General features: G+C 42.1%; 1 protein-coding gene across 5 annotated transcripts in view; it reads right to left on the reverse strand.

Annotated features, from left to right (window-relative positions):
- DTX2 (deltex E3 ubiquitin ligase 2) overlaps window positions 1-15,592 on the reverse strand; it is a 357,713-nt gene that overhangs the window by 245,089 nt on the left and 97,032 nt on the right. For all 5 annotated transcript variants that reach the window (XM_069226713.1, XM_069226715.1, XM_069226711.1 and 2 more), the window contains exon 3: window positions 5,722-6,310. In XM_069226713.1, coding sequence (XP_069082814.1) covers window positions 5,722-6,310 — 589 coding nt within the window. The remainder of the gene's footprint in view (window positions 1-5,721; window positions 6,311-15,592) is intronic.

The raw sequence follows: 15,592 nt of genomic DNA on the forward strand, positions 1-15,592 counted from the left end.
AGGTAAAAAAAAAAAAAAAACAGATCTATTTGTTCTGCTGTAGGCATCTTAGATTAAGGAAAAGGGTAGGCTAGCTTAAAAAAAGTGAATAGAGTAACCATTATTACTCGATCTCCTACTCAGGAAGAAAGATCCATTATAGCAGCTGTAGAAATTACATGCCGCTGTACAGAAGACATTGGTAACGTGTGTGATAACCTAAAGAGATTAGGAACTTGATGATTTTATTTGGACACAAATAGGGCAGGCAAGAACGTACTATTGAACACCAGAATAAACTGCCCGTCATCAAAAAGATCACAAAATTATTCCAAAGTAGTTTTAGCTTCTCTATGACCAGAAATAAAAGAATCATGACGCATTTTTATCACATTCTTTTGTTGGTAAAAACAGCCTATTGAACAAAATAGAACTCTTTTGGTCAGAATAAAGGAGCCTTCAAATGAAGATATTCAAATTCCCTAAGATCCCTCTGTTCTTGAGCCATCATTACTTTAAGAAGGCCGGAACTACACAATGAGCAGGAATCACAAAGATCATAAATGGGCCATGAATAACAGTAAGACTATGCATTAGGCAAAAGATCCTTGGAACCAGGAATATAAGTGATAGTCAAATGAAAGTGCAAAGAAAAATGCTCATGAAGCTTGACTATTGCTGCATTACCAATTTCGCAAATGCTACAAATTCCGATTATCAGTTCATATTTCAAATGGTCCTCTAGAGCCTAACAAAGGATCTCTTTATTAAGTACAAGCCATCCATCTTCTGGGCAAGAAGCTATCTTTCAAGAACTCAATAATGTCATTCACTCTCTGGCAACACATGATGCACACAAAAAAACAGGATGTTGTTGTACGTCATCATCTTGTTTTGTAAAACACTGCAACTATAGCTTTTTCACAGGTGTCAGTTTCCAGAATAACATTTTACAAGTATATAGATAACATAAAATTGAAGCCTAATGAAGCAGAAATAGTGTTCAATGAGCTCATGTGATGTTTACTCATTCCTGCAAAAACTTTTCAAATGTTCCTTCTTTAGAAGGAGATCTCTGCAATATTCTTAATATCCTGACAATACAAAATTGCAAATCCAAGAAAGTCTTGAGTCACTTTTATATTATTAGGTGAAGACCATTCCAAAACTGCTGCTGCTTTCTTTGGATCCACTGAAGGACCAGAAACATCAATCTAAAATCAAGGTATTCAATCTCTTGCTCCTCCAGTTCTCATTTTTCAGGCTTACATGACAACTGATATTGCTGGAGTCTTTCTAACCTCACATGTTACTTATTTTCAGCAAGGGTCATAGAAGAAATCAAAATAGTATCCACAAACAGCAACATAAACAGATTCAGAATGTCATAAAATATTGCCCAGAAAGCATTGAAAATGACAGGAACATTGCAGAACCAAACCAGCATGAAACAATATTTTAAATACCCAAATGGAATGCCCGATACAGTTTCCATTCATCACCCACCTTTATACATAAAGGATTAACAGCTCGTACATAAAGTTTAGTGAAAACTCAAGCTATTTGGCCAGATTCTAAACTATCCTTCACGAGTGGTAAAAGATAATACACGCTTGTAATTTTATTTAAATCTCTAATCAATAAAAGAATAGTAGTATTGTCATCACATGACGTGTCTACTGTGTTTCCGAGTCATTTATATGAAGATGGTGATTTGACATCTTCATAGCGACTACATTTTCCATGAACACTAGGTATTCATCAGGAAAATTAAGCCCAGTAGACAGGTCACATGGTGAGGCTACAACAATGAGTCAGGACATACTACGCTGCACCCCTCCTAAGTGGCTGTCCCATGTCTCAAGTGGCGTCTCCTCCCATGGTTGGAATCCCACCTGGGTGGGATGCAGGTACATATGTAAGCAGGGTTTTGAGCGATTATTACCTTTCTTCACACAGCCTCTAGGGACAACTATGCCTGATTTAGCTAAAGCATTAGTACAAACACTGTACAAGCTTCAGTAGATGAACAGTGTGACACGCTTACATTAGGGTGAATTTATATTTTACCAAAAGTCATCTGATGTTATTCTCATGTTGTTCTTCATTCCCCGATTGCAGACTCCTTTGTATGAGATGAGACGTTTGTACCTTATATAATACTATAAACAACGTATGCTTTTTAGAATGTAGTGATCACAAAAACAATTTCATGGCATGTCTGGCACTAGAGTACGCACACTATTTCAATTGCTGTTTCATTCTATGCTCTGTCTAGGTCATGTTATTCCATCTTAGAGAACCCACATTCACCAGCAGTTTCTTGGCACTTATAAATAATGCACCTTCAGCTGAGAAATAGATTCAATATTCCTTACTTTCACTAGCCAGCTAAAGAAGCCATGTCTTTAAAACTGTACGAAAAAGCCTAAAATCTATTTCGTGCCGGACCTTGTGCTGTAGAAGTTCCAAGTGACAGGGGCCAACACTGGTAAAACTCCGATCGCCAGCCTATGTTTATGGAACTTTGGGACCATGAGTCGATTTGCATAGGTTGACCTCAAGTTACGTGTAGAAATATATTGCTAGTTTTTTTCTGCCACAAACTTAGGGGCTATTGCGTTCATGCTTTTATACACTTGTGTTAAATTTGTCTCTCCATTGGCTCAGTCCAATTTTTCAATAAGGGAGTGGCATGGGTATATTTAGGAAGAAGAAATATCAATCTTGCGGTTTTGTTTTGAATGACTTGACATTCATGTTGGATAACATTTGGCAGTCCTGCATTAACAGAATTGACATAGTCGAGTTTCTACGTGGTAACTGCTATCGCTATTAATTTTTGTGCCGTGGTAGATAATAAAAGGTAAGATTTTCCTCAGTATTTTCAGTAAGAACACCTGGACACAGTGGAACCTTCTTGAAAACGCAATGTGAGATTTCCATCAATCACGACCTCTAAGCTTTTGCCAAATGTTGTAGGAGTCGGCATGAGACCAAGTTCACTCAGCCAGTGAAGATGGTTCCACATACTGGTTTTATCATTCAGTAAGACTATTTCTGTCTTGGCCGTGTTCAGTTTCAATTGGTTGGCCCCCATCCAGCTAGCAATGAATCTCATAGCATTTTGAAATTTTGCAAATGAGGAGGGAGGTCCAAGTGGAATAGCAACTGAGAATCATATTTGTATACGCCGCAATTTACCGATGCTAGCTGCACTAGCATCTGATATACAGATTAAATAGGTGTGGCAATTGCAATCCTTGGGTAACACCACTTTCAAGCACAAATGTTTTGTCTGAGAAAAACCCTCATTTTACTGACTACATGAGCTCCCCTATAAAAAAAATAAAAAAATCCAGTTTAGAGAGATGCCTTTCGCCCTGCTTCTTTTACACAGTCGATCAAGATCTTATGATAGACCATGTTAAAAGCTGCAGACAAATCTAACAGCACCAGGGCGATATCCTTTGCTTGGCCCTCCTCTCACCTCAGTTCGTTCAAGATAGACTTAACTTCACCTCCGTGCTATGTGAAGGCCTAAAGTCAGCTTTGGCAGGATGAAGAAAGGCAGTATTATGTACGTCTTTGCACAAGTCTTGAGCAACATGGGCTTCTAAAGGTTTTGTTGGAAATAGAAGCAAGGAAATAGGTCTATAGTTTTTCAATATCATAGGCGCATCACCTTGTTTATTTATTAGCGGGATTATTTCCATATGTTTAAGGTCACAGTGCCTTGTTTAACTGATTTCTTAAGTAGGGTTATCAGAGAGGTATTTATCACTGTAGCACATACTTTTAAAATAGCTGGCGGGCAAATGGCCCTTGGAGCGCCAGATTTAACTTTAGATATTAAATCGCCCAATCTAACTTCATGCAATGGTTTTGGTGAAACGTTTTGTGATAAAAATGGGAGGGGGATTTTGCAACAAGCGTTGCTTTAGTGGCTTTTTGAATAGTGGTCCTATGACTTCTTTAGGCAGGCATAAAACTGGTGCACTTAGTAGTGTAAAAAAAGTTACGTTATTAAAGACAGGGAGAGGCTTATAAATTGGATATGTCTGGGAAGAACTAGTTGCATTTTATGCTGTAGGTAAGGTTAAAAATGTGATTGAGAAAGAGTTTGTATGAAGGCCTAATCCAGGTTTCTTTTGTAGGTTTCCAATTAATTAATGCTTCTGATAGCACGTGCTGCACGGAAAGTACAGAGCATGCATCATATCATTTAAGAATAAAGAAGGATGTGGATTAACTCGACATAAAACTCTGTGATTCCTTAAGGGACTATATAAAGTCTACCTCAAAAATAACAAAAATAGGGTCTGACATTTGAATTTGAGTTTGTGGCTAGCAGACAAAGCAAGTGCAAGGTGAAACTTTCCAGTTATTGTTAGTATCCTACATTTCAACAGTAGCTACTGGGCAGACATACTAAACTTACTGAAAAGGAAAGAGAAGAAGCAGAGCTTAAATAACATGGGAGTTTCTTATTCCCAAAATCTGCTAAATTACTTCACTGCACAAACGGACAAAGTCTATACATTCAAAAATGGGATTATAGTGCATACCTGTCATGAAAGGTTTCCAGGGGATGAACATTCTCAATTCAAAACTAAATTATTTTTGCAAGTTGTTCAACTTTTCCTAGCATTTGCAGATCATAACCTCCATTTAAGTAATGTTTATAAAAATATGTAGGAGCATCAATAGTAACATTTCTTATCTGCACGAGGGGCTCACAATTCACACAGTGTCTGCTAAGGTGAATATTTCAGAGATGTATGCCTCTTGGCCCTACTGTAGACTAATGGCCCACGAGCATGGCCAGGAGAGATGCTGTGTTGAGATCATATGTACATTTATGGTGTTAGAACCCACATTTCTCCTAGCAGCAGCGTGACCAGTTCAAAGGCATGGCAGATACATGCAGCACTCTGTCAGGAATATGAATAACTTCTGATGTGTCCCTAGCATGATCCATCTGGCCTTGTGACCCCAGCTTCTAGGAACAGAAAAATCCTTCATCAAGGACTGAAGTAAGTTATTTCTCTTGAGTGTTACCCTGGCAGTGAATACTCCACAGATTTTTTAATTAACACTAGATCTGTTCACTTTTCATCCGACGATTTCCTGGACTTCAACTTGGGACAGCACATAAAAACCTTTTAAGATTAAAACCTGCAGTAATACTGAGATTCTGCAATAAAGGTACCACCAGGCATTCTTCTAGGACTTGATGATTTTTGCAAATAAATGGGAAATAACTTGCAATACCAAAGTTACTGCATGCTTTTCTGAATTTATTTGCGACTTTTTTCACATGCCTGATGCTACATGAAAACATTCAAGTAATAGTGCAAAGAATACTGCGTCACTGATGTAGTATTCTCACAGCAACCTAAATGCGTGGAAACGAGAGAAATGTGCATCAATTATATCACCATCCAGGTGCAATAAATGACTAGAATAGTTGTCATTACCCTCTTCCAATACTGTTTTTCTATTAGTTTGTGCATCATAGAGTGTGAGCGAAGATTCTGTTTTGCTCAGCTATTTAGGTATTCATTGGACACATCGACTATCACAAAATGCTAAATGCGTAAACACATCATTGTTGAGTTGCATCACCTTTAGGGTTGCTCCCTGCTCCAGTGGGAAGAGGAAAGCACAACTTAAAAGTAAAGAAGCACCTATTATTTTCACATGCAGCACAAGAACCTGGAGTTGTGTACAGTGCAGTACCTGGTCCCATTAGAAGTAGACGGTACTGGAGCTGGTCCTTGTGCTCCAATCTGTGCAGGTGGTAGCTGTCCCCATGTGGTGTTGGCCTGCTGTCTGGAAGCCAGCTTTGCCCCAGGTGTCGGTTTCAAATAGGGAACAAAACCAGGAGCGCCCAATGAAGGAGTCCGCCCAGAACCATGTGAAGCTGCTGAAGCGGCTATGTTCACTGTGGAGTGTCGAGAACGACTATGAATAGGACCGACACCGTTGCTGGTCAAACACTGGTGGCAGGTGCAAGCCACGGCTTTATGGATGGGCCCCATAGCAGACGTCACTGGATAAGGGGTGTCAAAACGCCGCTGGATTTTCCTCTGGAATCCAGTTTTCTTGTTTATCTGGATTAAAAAGACAAAGTCAATGGTATAATGGAAACCTTGAGATGCCAGATCCACCTTTTGATGCCCACTGGCGTAGCTGTCCTCCAAGAATATACAAAGGTTCATTTCGTAAGCCGTCCAGGATCCGTCATCACCCAGCCACTCCCACTGAATCCCCTTCCCCGGGGCTGTGTGCTGAGGGTAGATATGTCTCCTGACACATCGCATAGTTCCTGATTTGAAAATAAGGAGAAATACAGGTGTCAATCAGGCTACACAGACACAAAGCTAACACTTCCAGGTTTATTTATTTTTTAGCAAGTAAAGACGATGGCACAGATCCAAACTGGCAAATCAAACATATGCAATTAACCCAAACAAAGGTTTTGCCAGCAAGAGGTAGACAGGGCGGTCACAATTATAGAGGGTTGTGTTTAGATGGCTGACCTGATGTAACTGATCACAGTATTAAGAGGAGAACTTGTAGAATACTTTCGGGTACAATTTTAAAATGAATGCATCTTCACTGCTTAGTGTCATTCAAAATATATTCAGTTTAATTTCAAAGCACTACATACCAAAGTATCTCAAGAAAAGCATAAGAAGCAAGAGACCCAAAGAAAAAATGACCAGCACTGTGAAAAATAAAAGCTATTCGTGTCTTGAAAGTGACCCTCTGTCTTTCAGCAGCTGTGCTGAAAGGCCCAAAACTTTAACTTCAAAATACAGTCCTATGTGAATAAATTTCTGTATTCGTTGCTGAAACATTGCAACTGTGGTGTGCGATATTTTTTTTTTAGAGATAAGACCATTTTAATAATATTTATTCAAGAAATATTGCCTAAATGAATAATTCACGCTGGATTCAACATCTAAAAAGTAAGATTTGCTAAAGGCATGAGGAGTAGCCTATGTACAAGATTCACAGATAACATGTAACGGAACACCCCTGCTGCCTTGGCTCGGACTGCATCCGGAAGAATGACCCTCCCTGACTGCACTAACATAAGGAGACTGTCCTGAAAATAACACAACGCTGGTTTGCTTGGTTAAGACCAGTGTATGGTATTTCATCCCTTAGTCTAATCTAAACCCCGCCTGAGGGTGCTTTGGACATCACGTTCTTTAGTCCTTTCTGCTTCTAAAGAGTGATTCAGGAAAAATAAACCAATGGCCAAGACGAAGTCCAAGAAGCGGAGGAGCTGCAAAGCTCTTATGTAACAACAAAGGAGAAAACCCCAGAAATTCTGACACCGGGCTCGGCAGCCCAGGAGCTATTAGACGCAGCCCGAGGGCGGATGACAGCCCGTGGAGCACTTTGTAGCAACATGTATGTGAGATGGCAGCTGCTAAAAAACAGACTTGTAGTTGGAGGCAAAAGGGCAGCCGCGACTGTTCTGAGGAGCACAGGTAAGTGGGGCGCTCCGGGATACAGACAGCAGAAAGGCAGAGGCCTAGCTGCTACGGGGAAAGACATGCCATGCAGACAGACTGAATGAGCGAACCAATGAACAGAGTCACAACAGGTTGGCTAGACAGGAAGGGCCAGCAGGACTGGTGAACCCGCAGTGTGTGGAGAGATCTCAAGCTGGCATACCATGATGCCAGAGTAAGTGGGTAAAGTTGAGGAAGGGGCCTGAGGTACAGCGCGATATCTGAAGCACAGGGGTGAACAAGAAACCAACCTGCTGGTGAAGGGGCACAGAGACAGGGAATTTGACATTTTGACTTTTTCTGCTCTTTAATGAGGTAATAGAATTCTTTGAGCTGCAGTATGGCCTATCTACACACCCTAAGGTAGATGAGCCAGACAAAGTGAAGCATAAATACCAACTTGCATCGTGTAGCCACAACAAAAGTAATCCATGGCCTGTGGGCCTCTGTGGTGCTCTTCTCATACAGGAGTGTCTGCCCTCAGCATTTTACTGTGTGCTCTATACCAGCAATTTACTATGACATAAAAGTAGCTTGAAGGCAGCACTGCGCAAATTAATGTAACAGTTTAGCTGCATGAAACAGCAACCGGCAGACGTGCCCTATAAGTCTCTTGAAAAAACAATTGTACAACCGTGACTGGTGAGGGTATAGCCGAGGATCCCAGCTGGTCACAGGGCGGTTCAGATGTAGGATGATAACTAGAGGTGGTCATACAAATACACGGCACAAACGTTTGTGGAATTGAGATTATTAGGTTCCAGGACAGTCCAGATGGCACTAGAGTAGACCCTTACTGACTATTCCTTCAAAACAAAGCAAGCACTTCCCCTACATAACTACCTAGCATTTGTTGCTGCCGGCTAAATACTCAGAGTATAGAGTCATACGTTTGTCACCCAGACCCAGGCATCTCATTGATCAAGAATAATGGGAAGCAACCAAAATCCCATGGGGAGGCCAAGGGTATCCCCTCCTCTCAAAGCAAGACCTGCATATTTGCTTGGCAGGTTGTAGGAAGCTGGCTCTGTATATACTATATCAAAGTGAGATACAGTGTGCACAGTGTCCAGGGGTTCCCCAGAGATTTAACAGAGGCTAAATTATATAATACTAATGGTCTCTTTTGTGGTAATGTGGTCAAGCAGTCAGGCTTATCAGAGGGTAGTGCAAAGCATTTGTTGTATTCACACACAGTCAATAAATGAAGCACACACTCAATGACTAACTCCGGGCCAATGGTTTTTATGAAGCAAAAATATATTTTGTTACTTTATTTCTAGAACCACAAGATTTAGTTTTCAGGTAAGTATATTTGCAAGTAAGTATCCAACATATGTATCAATACCACTTTGTTTCAATTTGGCAAGTTATAAGGTTCTCGAATAAATACTAATAATCTGTTTCAAAAGTTGACAGTGCAATTTTCAAACACAGTTATAGGTGGAAAGAAAAGTTAGTACAATTTCGAGGTAAGTACGTGACTTACAGTTCCAGTCTCTGAGGGTTAGGAAGTCTACAGATTGGGGTTCAAGATAACCCTAAACATCCACCACCAGCAACACGGGGCCAGATGAGTGCAGAGGTCAAAGATGCCTCCTATGGAGGCTGGGGGCACTCTGGTTTAGGCCTACTTGCAGGTAAGTACCTGTGTCTTTGGAGGACAGACCTGGGGGTTTAGGAGAGCACCGGAAGGGCCAGAGGTCAGCATCAAACACACACCTTCAGCGGCACAGGGGCGACCGGGTGCAGGGTGCAAACGCAGAGCCGGGTTCCCAATGCTTCTCCACATGGAGGTACGGGGGGGCACATAGATTCTGCAGGCTGGGTCCAGGGAGTCGGTTACGGAAAACCATAGGCTGGACAAGGAGGAGGGGCGCCTGCAGGATGTTGCTGCACCATAGATCAGATTCCCCAAGGCCAGGGCGCTGCAGGTGCAGAGTACCTTTTCGCAATGGGTATCTTTGTCCGGTTTTGTCACAGAGAGGGGGTCCTCTGGATTAGAGATGGACATTTGGTCTGAATCGCCTGGGGACCAGCTCCAGTCAGTTGGGCCACCTGGACACAGGCCGTGGGCGTCAGGTGCAGAGTAGACAGGACTCGCGGATCCAGAGAGGCTCTGGAGTCCTTGCATGGTGTTTCTTTTTGGACAGGGCCGCTGTCCACAGTAGCTCATGGATTTAGGGGCGTTACAGGGGTCAGAGGCAATAGCCAATGGCTGCTGTCTCTGAGGTTAGCTACAACCTTCCTGTGTCCACTCCCTTTCGGGAGGGGGACACAGCCCTAACCCTTTTGGTCCCTGTCCTCCAAACCAAGATGGAAGATTTTGCAAGGAGGGGGGTCACCTCAGCTCTGGTCACCTTAAGGGTAGTCACTCCTTGTTTTCCTTAATTTTCCCACCAAACTTTACAACAAAAGTGGGGCTTTGTCCAGGGTGCAGGCATCTCCACTAGTTGGGAGTGCCCTGGGGCACTGTAAAAGGAGGCCTGAGCCTTTGAGGCTCACTGCCAGGTGTTACAGTTCCTGTAGAGAGAGGTGTGAAGCACCTCCACCCAGGACTGGCTTTGTTTCTGGCCACAGAGAGCACAAAGTCTCTCAACCAATGTGGTCAGAAGCTCATCTGAAAGTGGTAGGCTAGCACAGACTGGTCAGTCCTGCACTAGCAGTTTGGCTAACATACAAGGGGCATCTCTAAGATGTCCTCTTGGTGCATTTTTTACTAAATCCAACACTGGTATCAGTGTGGGTTTATTGTGCTGGGAAGTTTGATACTAAACTTCCTAGATTTCAGTGAAGCCATCATGGAGTTGTAGAGTTCATAATGACAAACTCCCAGCCCATATACTATATATGGCTACATTGAACTTACAAAGTCGATGACTGGACTTAGACATGGTAGGGGCATATTGCTCATGCAGCTACGCCCTCATCTGTGGTATAGTGCACCCTGCTTTAGGGCTGTAAGGCCTGCTAGAGGGGTGACTTACCTTTGTCACAGGCAGTGGTTTGTGGGAATGGCACCTTGAGAGGGGTGCCATGTCGACTTTGCCTTTTTCTCCCCACCCGCACACACAAACTGAAATGGCAGTGTGCATGGGCTTGGTGAGGGGTCCCTCAGGGTGGCATAATACATGATGCAGCCCATGGGGACCTTCCCTGGCTACAGGGCTCTTGGTACCATGGGTACCTTTTACAAGGGACTTAACTGGGGCCCAGGCATGTGTCAACTGTGGGAACAATGGTACAGTTTTTGGAAATAACACTGGTGCCGGTGCCTGGTTAGCAGGATCCCAGCACACTCTCAGTTATGTTGGCATCAATGTCAGGGAAAAAGTGAGTGGTAACCATGCCAACAAGGGCACTTTCCAAAACAGAAGAACTTTGATGGGTCAATTTCCAACGGGCTGGCAAAACGCCTCCCTGAAGTGGGAGATGACATTTTAGAGGTTAAGAGAGGTATGTAGCCTGAGATCAAGGTTGAAATCCATGGAGCAACGGCTCCAATCCATGTAAGATACCAACCAGACTGTGATTGCCTTGACTGCCTTTCTGGAAACCAGGTTAAAGAACTCTCAGACAAATGTGGAGACCTTGAAAATAGGTCACGGAGAAACAATATTAGAGAATTATGAAAGAAGGAATGAAGGAAGATAACTTGGAGGTCTGTATTCAAGCTGTCTTCAAGGAAGTTTAAGAAGCAGACAATTCGCTCCATATAAGCTTCTAGAGAGTGCACAGGGTGGGTGGGAGACCTCATAACACAGCTGTCCATTATAAAGGCAAAGAAGCAAAACCTGCCTTCTTCTCATTGAAGTAACAAGTCTTTTGAGAAAGCAGATCACAGCTATGAGTGGAATTTGGAGAAAATAAAGTGACATTATTCAAGGAACTAACGGCTACTTCACTCACAAAAAGTAGGCTCTATCAACCAGTAGAGGCAATGCTGAAAAAAAAAAAAAAGAGTTATCACTGAAGTTTGCCAGTGAACCCATCAGGAGCAGATAAGTTCCACATCACCAAGAGGTTTCAACTGGGAACTATCAAAAACATATGGAAAAATCATCTCACTGAATTAAATCCTAATAGGGTTCTGGCTATTGTTTGGTTGACTTTGTTTTAGTAGTTATTTTAGGGATCTGAGAAGGGGCAAGCACACAGACATCCACCCAATTGAATGAAATGGCTAGTCAATGTGAAAGATGCTCACATTATTTAAAGCAACACAGACTCTTATTTATGATTGTGAGAGGTCTCGATTTGCCAAACAAAAGGTTAAGGGTCACAAATCATATACTACAACATAAACGTGCTATGGTTCCTCAGGAAAGAAGTTTGCTAAAAAGGGAACAGAAAAGACTGGCACTAGGATTACTCTATCCAAATCCATTCATCGCACTTTGATGGTTGGAATGGATATTCTAATAGATGGCATACTCTGGTACAGCTCACTCTTATGAAATAAAAAAACACCCACCAGGAGGGTATGCTTAAGCATAGCTAGTCTACAGGGGGACACATATCACACTTCTCAATGTCTATGCCATTATTGCAGAAAAAGATCTATGCATCAAAGTCTTATACACACTTAGACATATAATGAATGGCAAAGTGATATTGAAGGGAGACCTAAACTTTGTATGGGATGCAAACGTTGAAAGATCAAATACTTAAGGGCAACTGAGTAAGGCCACAAGTAAAAGGCCGAGTTCAGTACACTACTTGAGCCTTACTAGTACATGTGGGTCTGTGCATATTCCTGAGAGGGTCTGCCCCTACTTTTCATCATCGCACAGAACATATACATGACTAGATTATCTCTTTAAAGACATGAGTCTGGAGGGGAGGCTGGAAATGGAGACACAGACATAGGACACATTACATTGTCAGATCACTGGTAGAATGGAAACATAGAAGACTAGAAGAATACATTTTTAGAGAACCAATTCAAGTAGATGACCTTAGAGGTACACAAAGACAACCATAATTCGCCCAGTATGAAATGGGAGATGTTGAAGGCCTACGTCAGGGGCATCCTCATAGCTCTAGCTGTCTGCACTAACAGAGAGTTCAGTGTAGTGACTGAGGGGATACTTCAAGACCTGATGGAATAGAACAATCAAATAGATCCCATACTAAATACTACTGCAGGACGGGAGAGTAAAGGGACAGAGTAATGGGTTCCCAGATAAAACAGTGGTCAGTGCACTCTACCAACAATTTGGGGGTAATGAGTGATTTGACAGACTTTATGCCGTATGTGACTGAGGTGTACAACCTGCAAGGAATACCAGACATCTATAAACTATTAGACAAGGAGAAATGAAGGGAAGATTGGGATATTAATCTTTCTGTGAACAGGTAAAGGAGCGGGAAATAGGCACTAAGAAATGGGAAACATTGTGGAAAGACATTGTCAGATTCTACTAAATGTGCATTATTAGGAGCAGTGTTACGAGTTGATGTTTCATTGCCACTTAACTCAGCAGTGATTAAAGTTTCTGTAGCTTGGGACAAAGGAGGAGTGGTGGAGGTGTTAGACCGTGGGCAGCTTAAACGTCCAGCTCTGTTTGTTGGAAACTAAAAGGTTTCTGGAAAGAGTTGCTTAGTTGTATCAAGCAAACACTAGGGTACCCAATTTCAGAGACACCTGACACTATCATAATAGATTTTTGAGACATGGAAGCAAAATTGATGACCAAAGCAGAGAGGATCTTATTGAGTCATTTACTGATAGTGGTGAAAAAACAAGTATGCAGCTAATTGGGCATGTTCACATTCATCCTTGCTGGAGCAACACTACAGTAGGCTTTGGATACTCTTCACAATGAAGAAAATAATACATCAACTGTAGATATAAAATGTTCAAGGATGTTCACCTGCCACTGCAACAACCTAACGTGAATAGACAATACCTTGTTGACATCACCACGTATTAAGAGAGATTGAACTACATTACTAAAATAAGAAATTTACAGTGTGGAAAAGTATCTTGTATAACAAATTCTGTTTGAGGGAAGACATATACAGAAGGCCAAGCCCAGTAAAAGGCTAAAATGTTTTTGTGTTTAAAAAAGAATAGAAAAACAGATTATATATTCATATTGAAAATTAGACACAACATTAAAGCTTAATTGATGAATTTCTCCAAATGGCCTTCTTGTTCTAGGGAAAAACAATATACTGCCTGCGGGATGAAACGGATCACAACTCACTTTTTCCTTTTTAAATAAGTTGTAATAAAGAAAATAGGCTTCCAGGTCACAGGATACCAATTTGAAATCACCTATTCAAATGGAATATAAACAAAACAGAAAGGACATCTTAATCTAAAACTAGATGCTTTTAGTAACTGTACAAACAAAAACGAAGGAGCCCATGAAAATAACATTACAGTAGGACAGCGCACTCCCACCACGCCCCTCTCCCATGAGGAGCAACTCGCGGCAATGCACCAAGTGGCCTCAAACGAGGAAGTCATCTACAACCTCCAGGACAGAACTGAGATGTTTTTCAAGGTATAGGTACCCTTCCTCGAAGATACTGTGCGTTAATCTTTGGCCCTACGCACATCCCCACCTCTCCCTGGACATTCTGCTTGGTGGCTGCTATACTGCATGTTAATCTTTGGCCCTACGCACATCCATCTCTCCCCGGACATTCTGCTTGGTGGCTGCGCCACATCATGGCCCTTGGCTCCAACGGTATAGAACCCGTAGGGTGCACACCCTTCCCCTGCTTTTATTCTCCCCTACAACCGCCAACGTTTTTCTTTCTTTCTTCTCCCCCTTTTCTCCATGCTCTAACACTACTTTCTGACACACCCTCTTTCTTAATGATGGTTTCTGTAACATGGGGGCCCCTTTTGGGGGCAACGGCCTCAAAGTTAGATGTGCGATCTGTATTTCCGTATTCATTTGGTGCTGATTTTATTAATCGTCGATGTGTAATGATTTCGCTATCATCTTTTGCAACACCTTGTTCCCTCTATGTTTTCTCCCTTTGTACTGCTCTTTTTCGTTTTTAGAACTGTGAAATAAAAATTGCAGCAGAACAGTTAAAATAGACTGTTTTACGAAAATTCTCAAAGCACCAATGCCCACTGTCAGACTCAATTTGGGACTGGCTACACGGACCAACACGTGGTGGTTAATATAGTTTGCCACAGGTGTCCTAAGATCTGTTTTACCACTGGTCTGAAAAATAGACAAACTACGTCCTTTTCCCCACTTCACTCTGAGTAGTGAGATCAACAATCAAATGCTCCTCTGGGAGGTAGTGTAGGAGACAAGCACTTGAAACTCAACAGTCAGCCAACAGACACAATAAATCAATTGACCAGCACAGTGCTATTCATTTATGTAGAATAAAGTGCTTTTAATCTTACAGCAAAACCAAAGTCTACACATTTCATTAGGAATGCAACACAGGGCTGTAACATGTTTATCAGTAAGGCACTACCTCCTCTTTCCAGTGCTCTCTACGCACCATGGCCAGAGCCCAGGATAACAGTACTCAATATTCTACAAACACAGGCATTGATTAGGCATAGTTGGGATGGTGTCAAATGCTATAATTGGTCAGTGGCACAACTCAGTTAACTGTCTTCTACCCATAGTGTTTGCTCAACAAAAGTGTCAAGCCTACGTAAAAATTTTGTCTGTACATTGTCTTGTCTGAAGAGCAGGCTGATCCATCCATTTACTTGCTGGTTACTGTTACAGTCTTGGCAGTGCAGATCGTGTTCCTGGCTTCTCCTCGTGGACAGTCTCTCCTTCTGCAGTGCCAGGAATCCTACTTTCATGGCAGGGAGGCTATTAGGCATTTGTGGTAGACCCTTAGATACTCTAGCAGAAAGTGCAGACACTAGACTATGGGCCTGATTACAACTTTGGAGGAGGTGTTAATCCATCCCAAATGTGACAGATATACCACCAGCCATATTACGACTTCCATAGGATATAATGGACTCGTAATACGGCTGGTGGTATATCCGTCACTTTACCGTCACTTTTGGGACAGATTAACACCTCCTCCAAAGTTGTAATCAGGCCCTACATCCCCTCACCTCTGGGAGACTGGCT

Source organism: Pleurodeles waltl, chromosome 3_2, assembly GCF_031143425.1.
Source record: "Pleurodeles waltl isolate 20211129_DDA chromosome 3_2, aPleWal1.hap1.20221129, whole genome shotgun sequence".
NCBI classification, from domain to species: Eukaryota; Metazoa; Chordata; class Amphibia; order Caudata; family Salamandridae; genus Pleurodeles; species Pleurodeles waltl.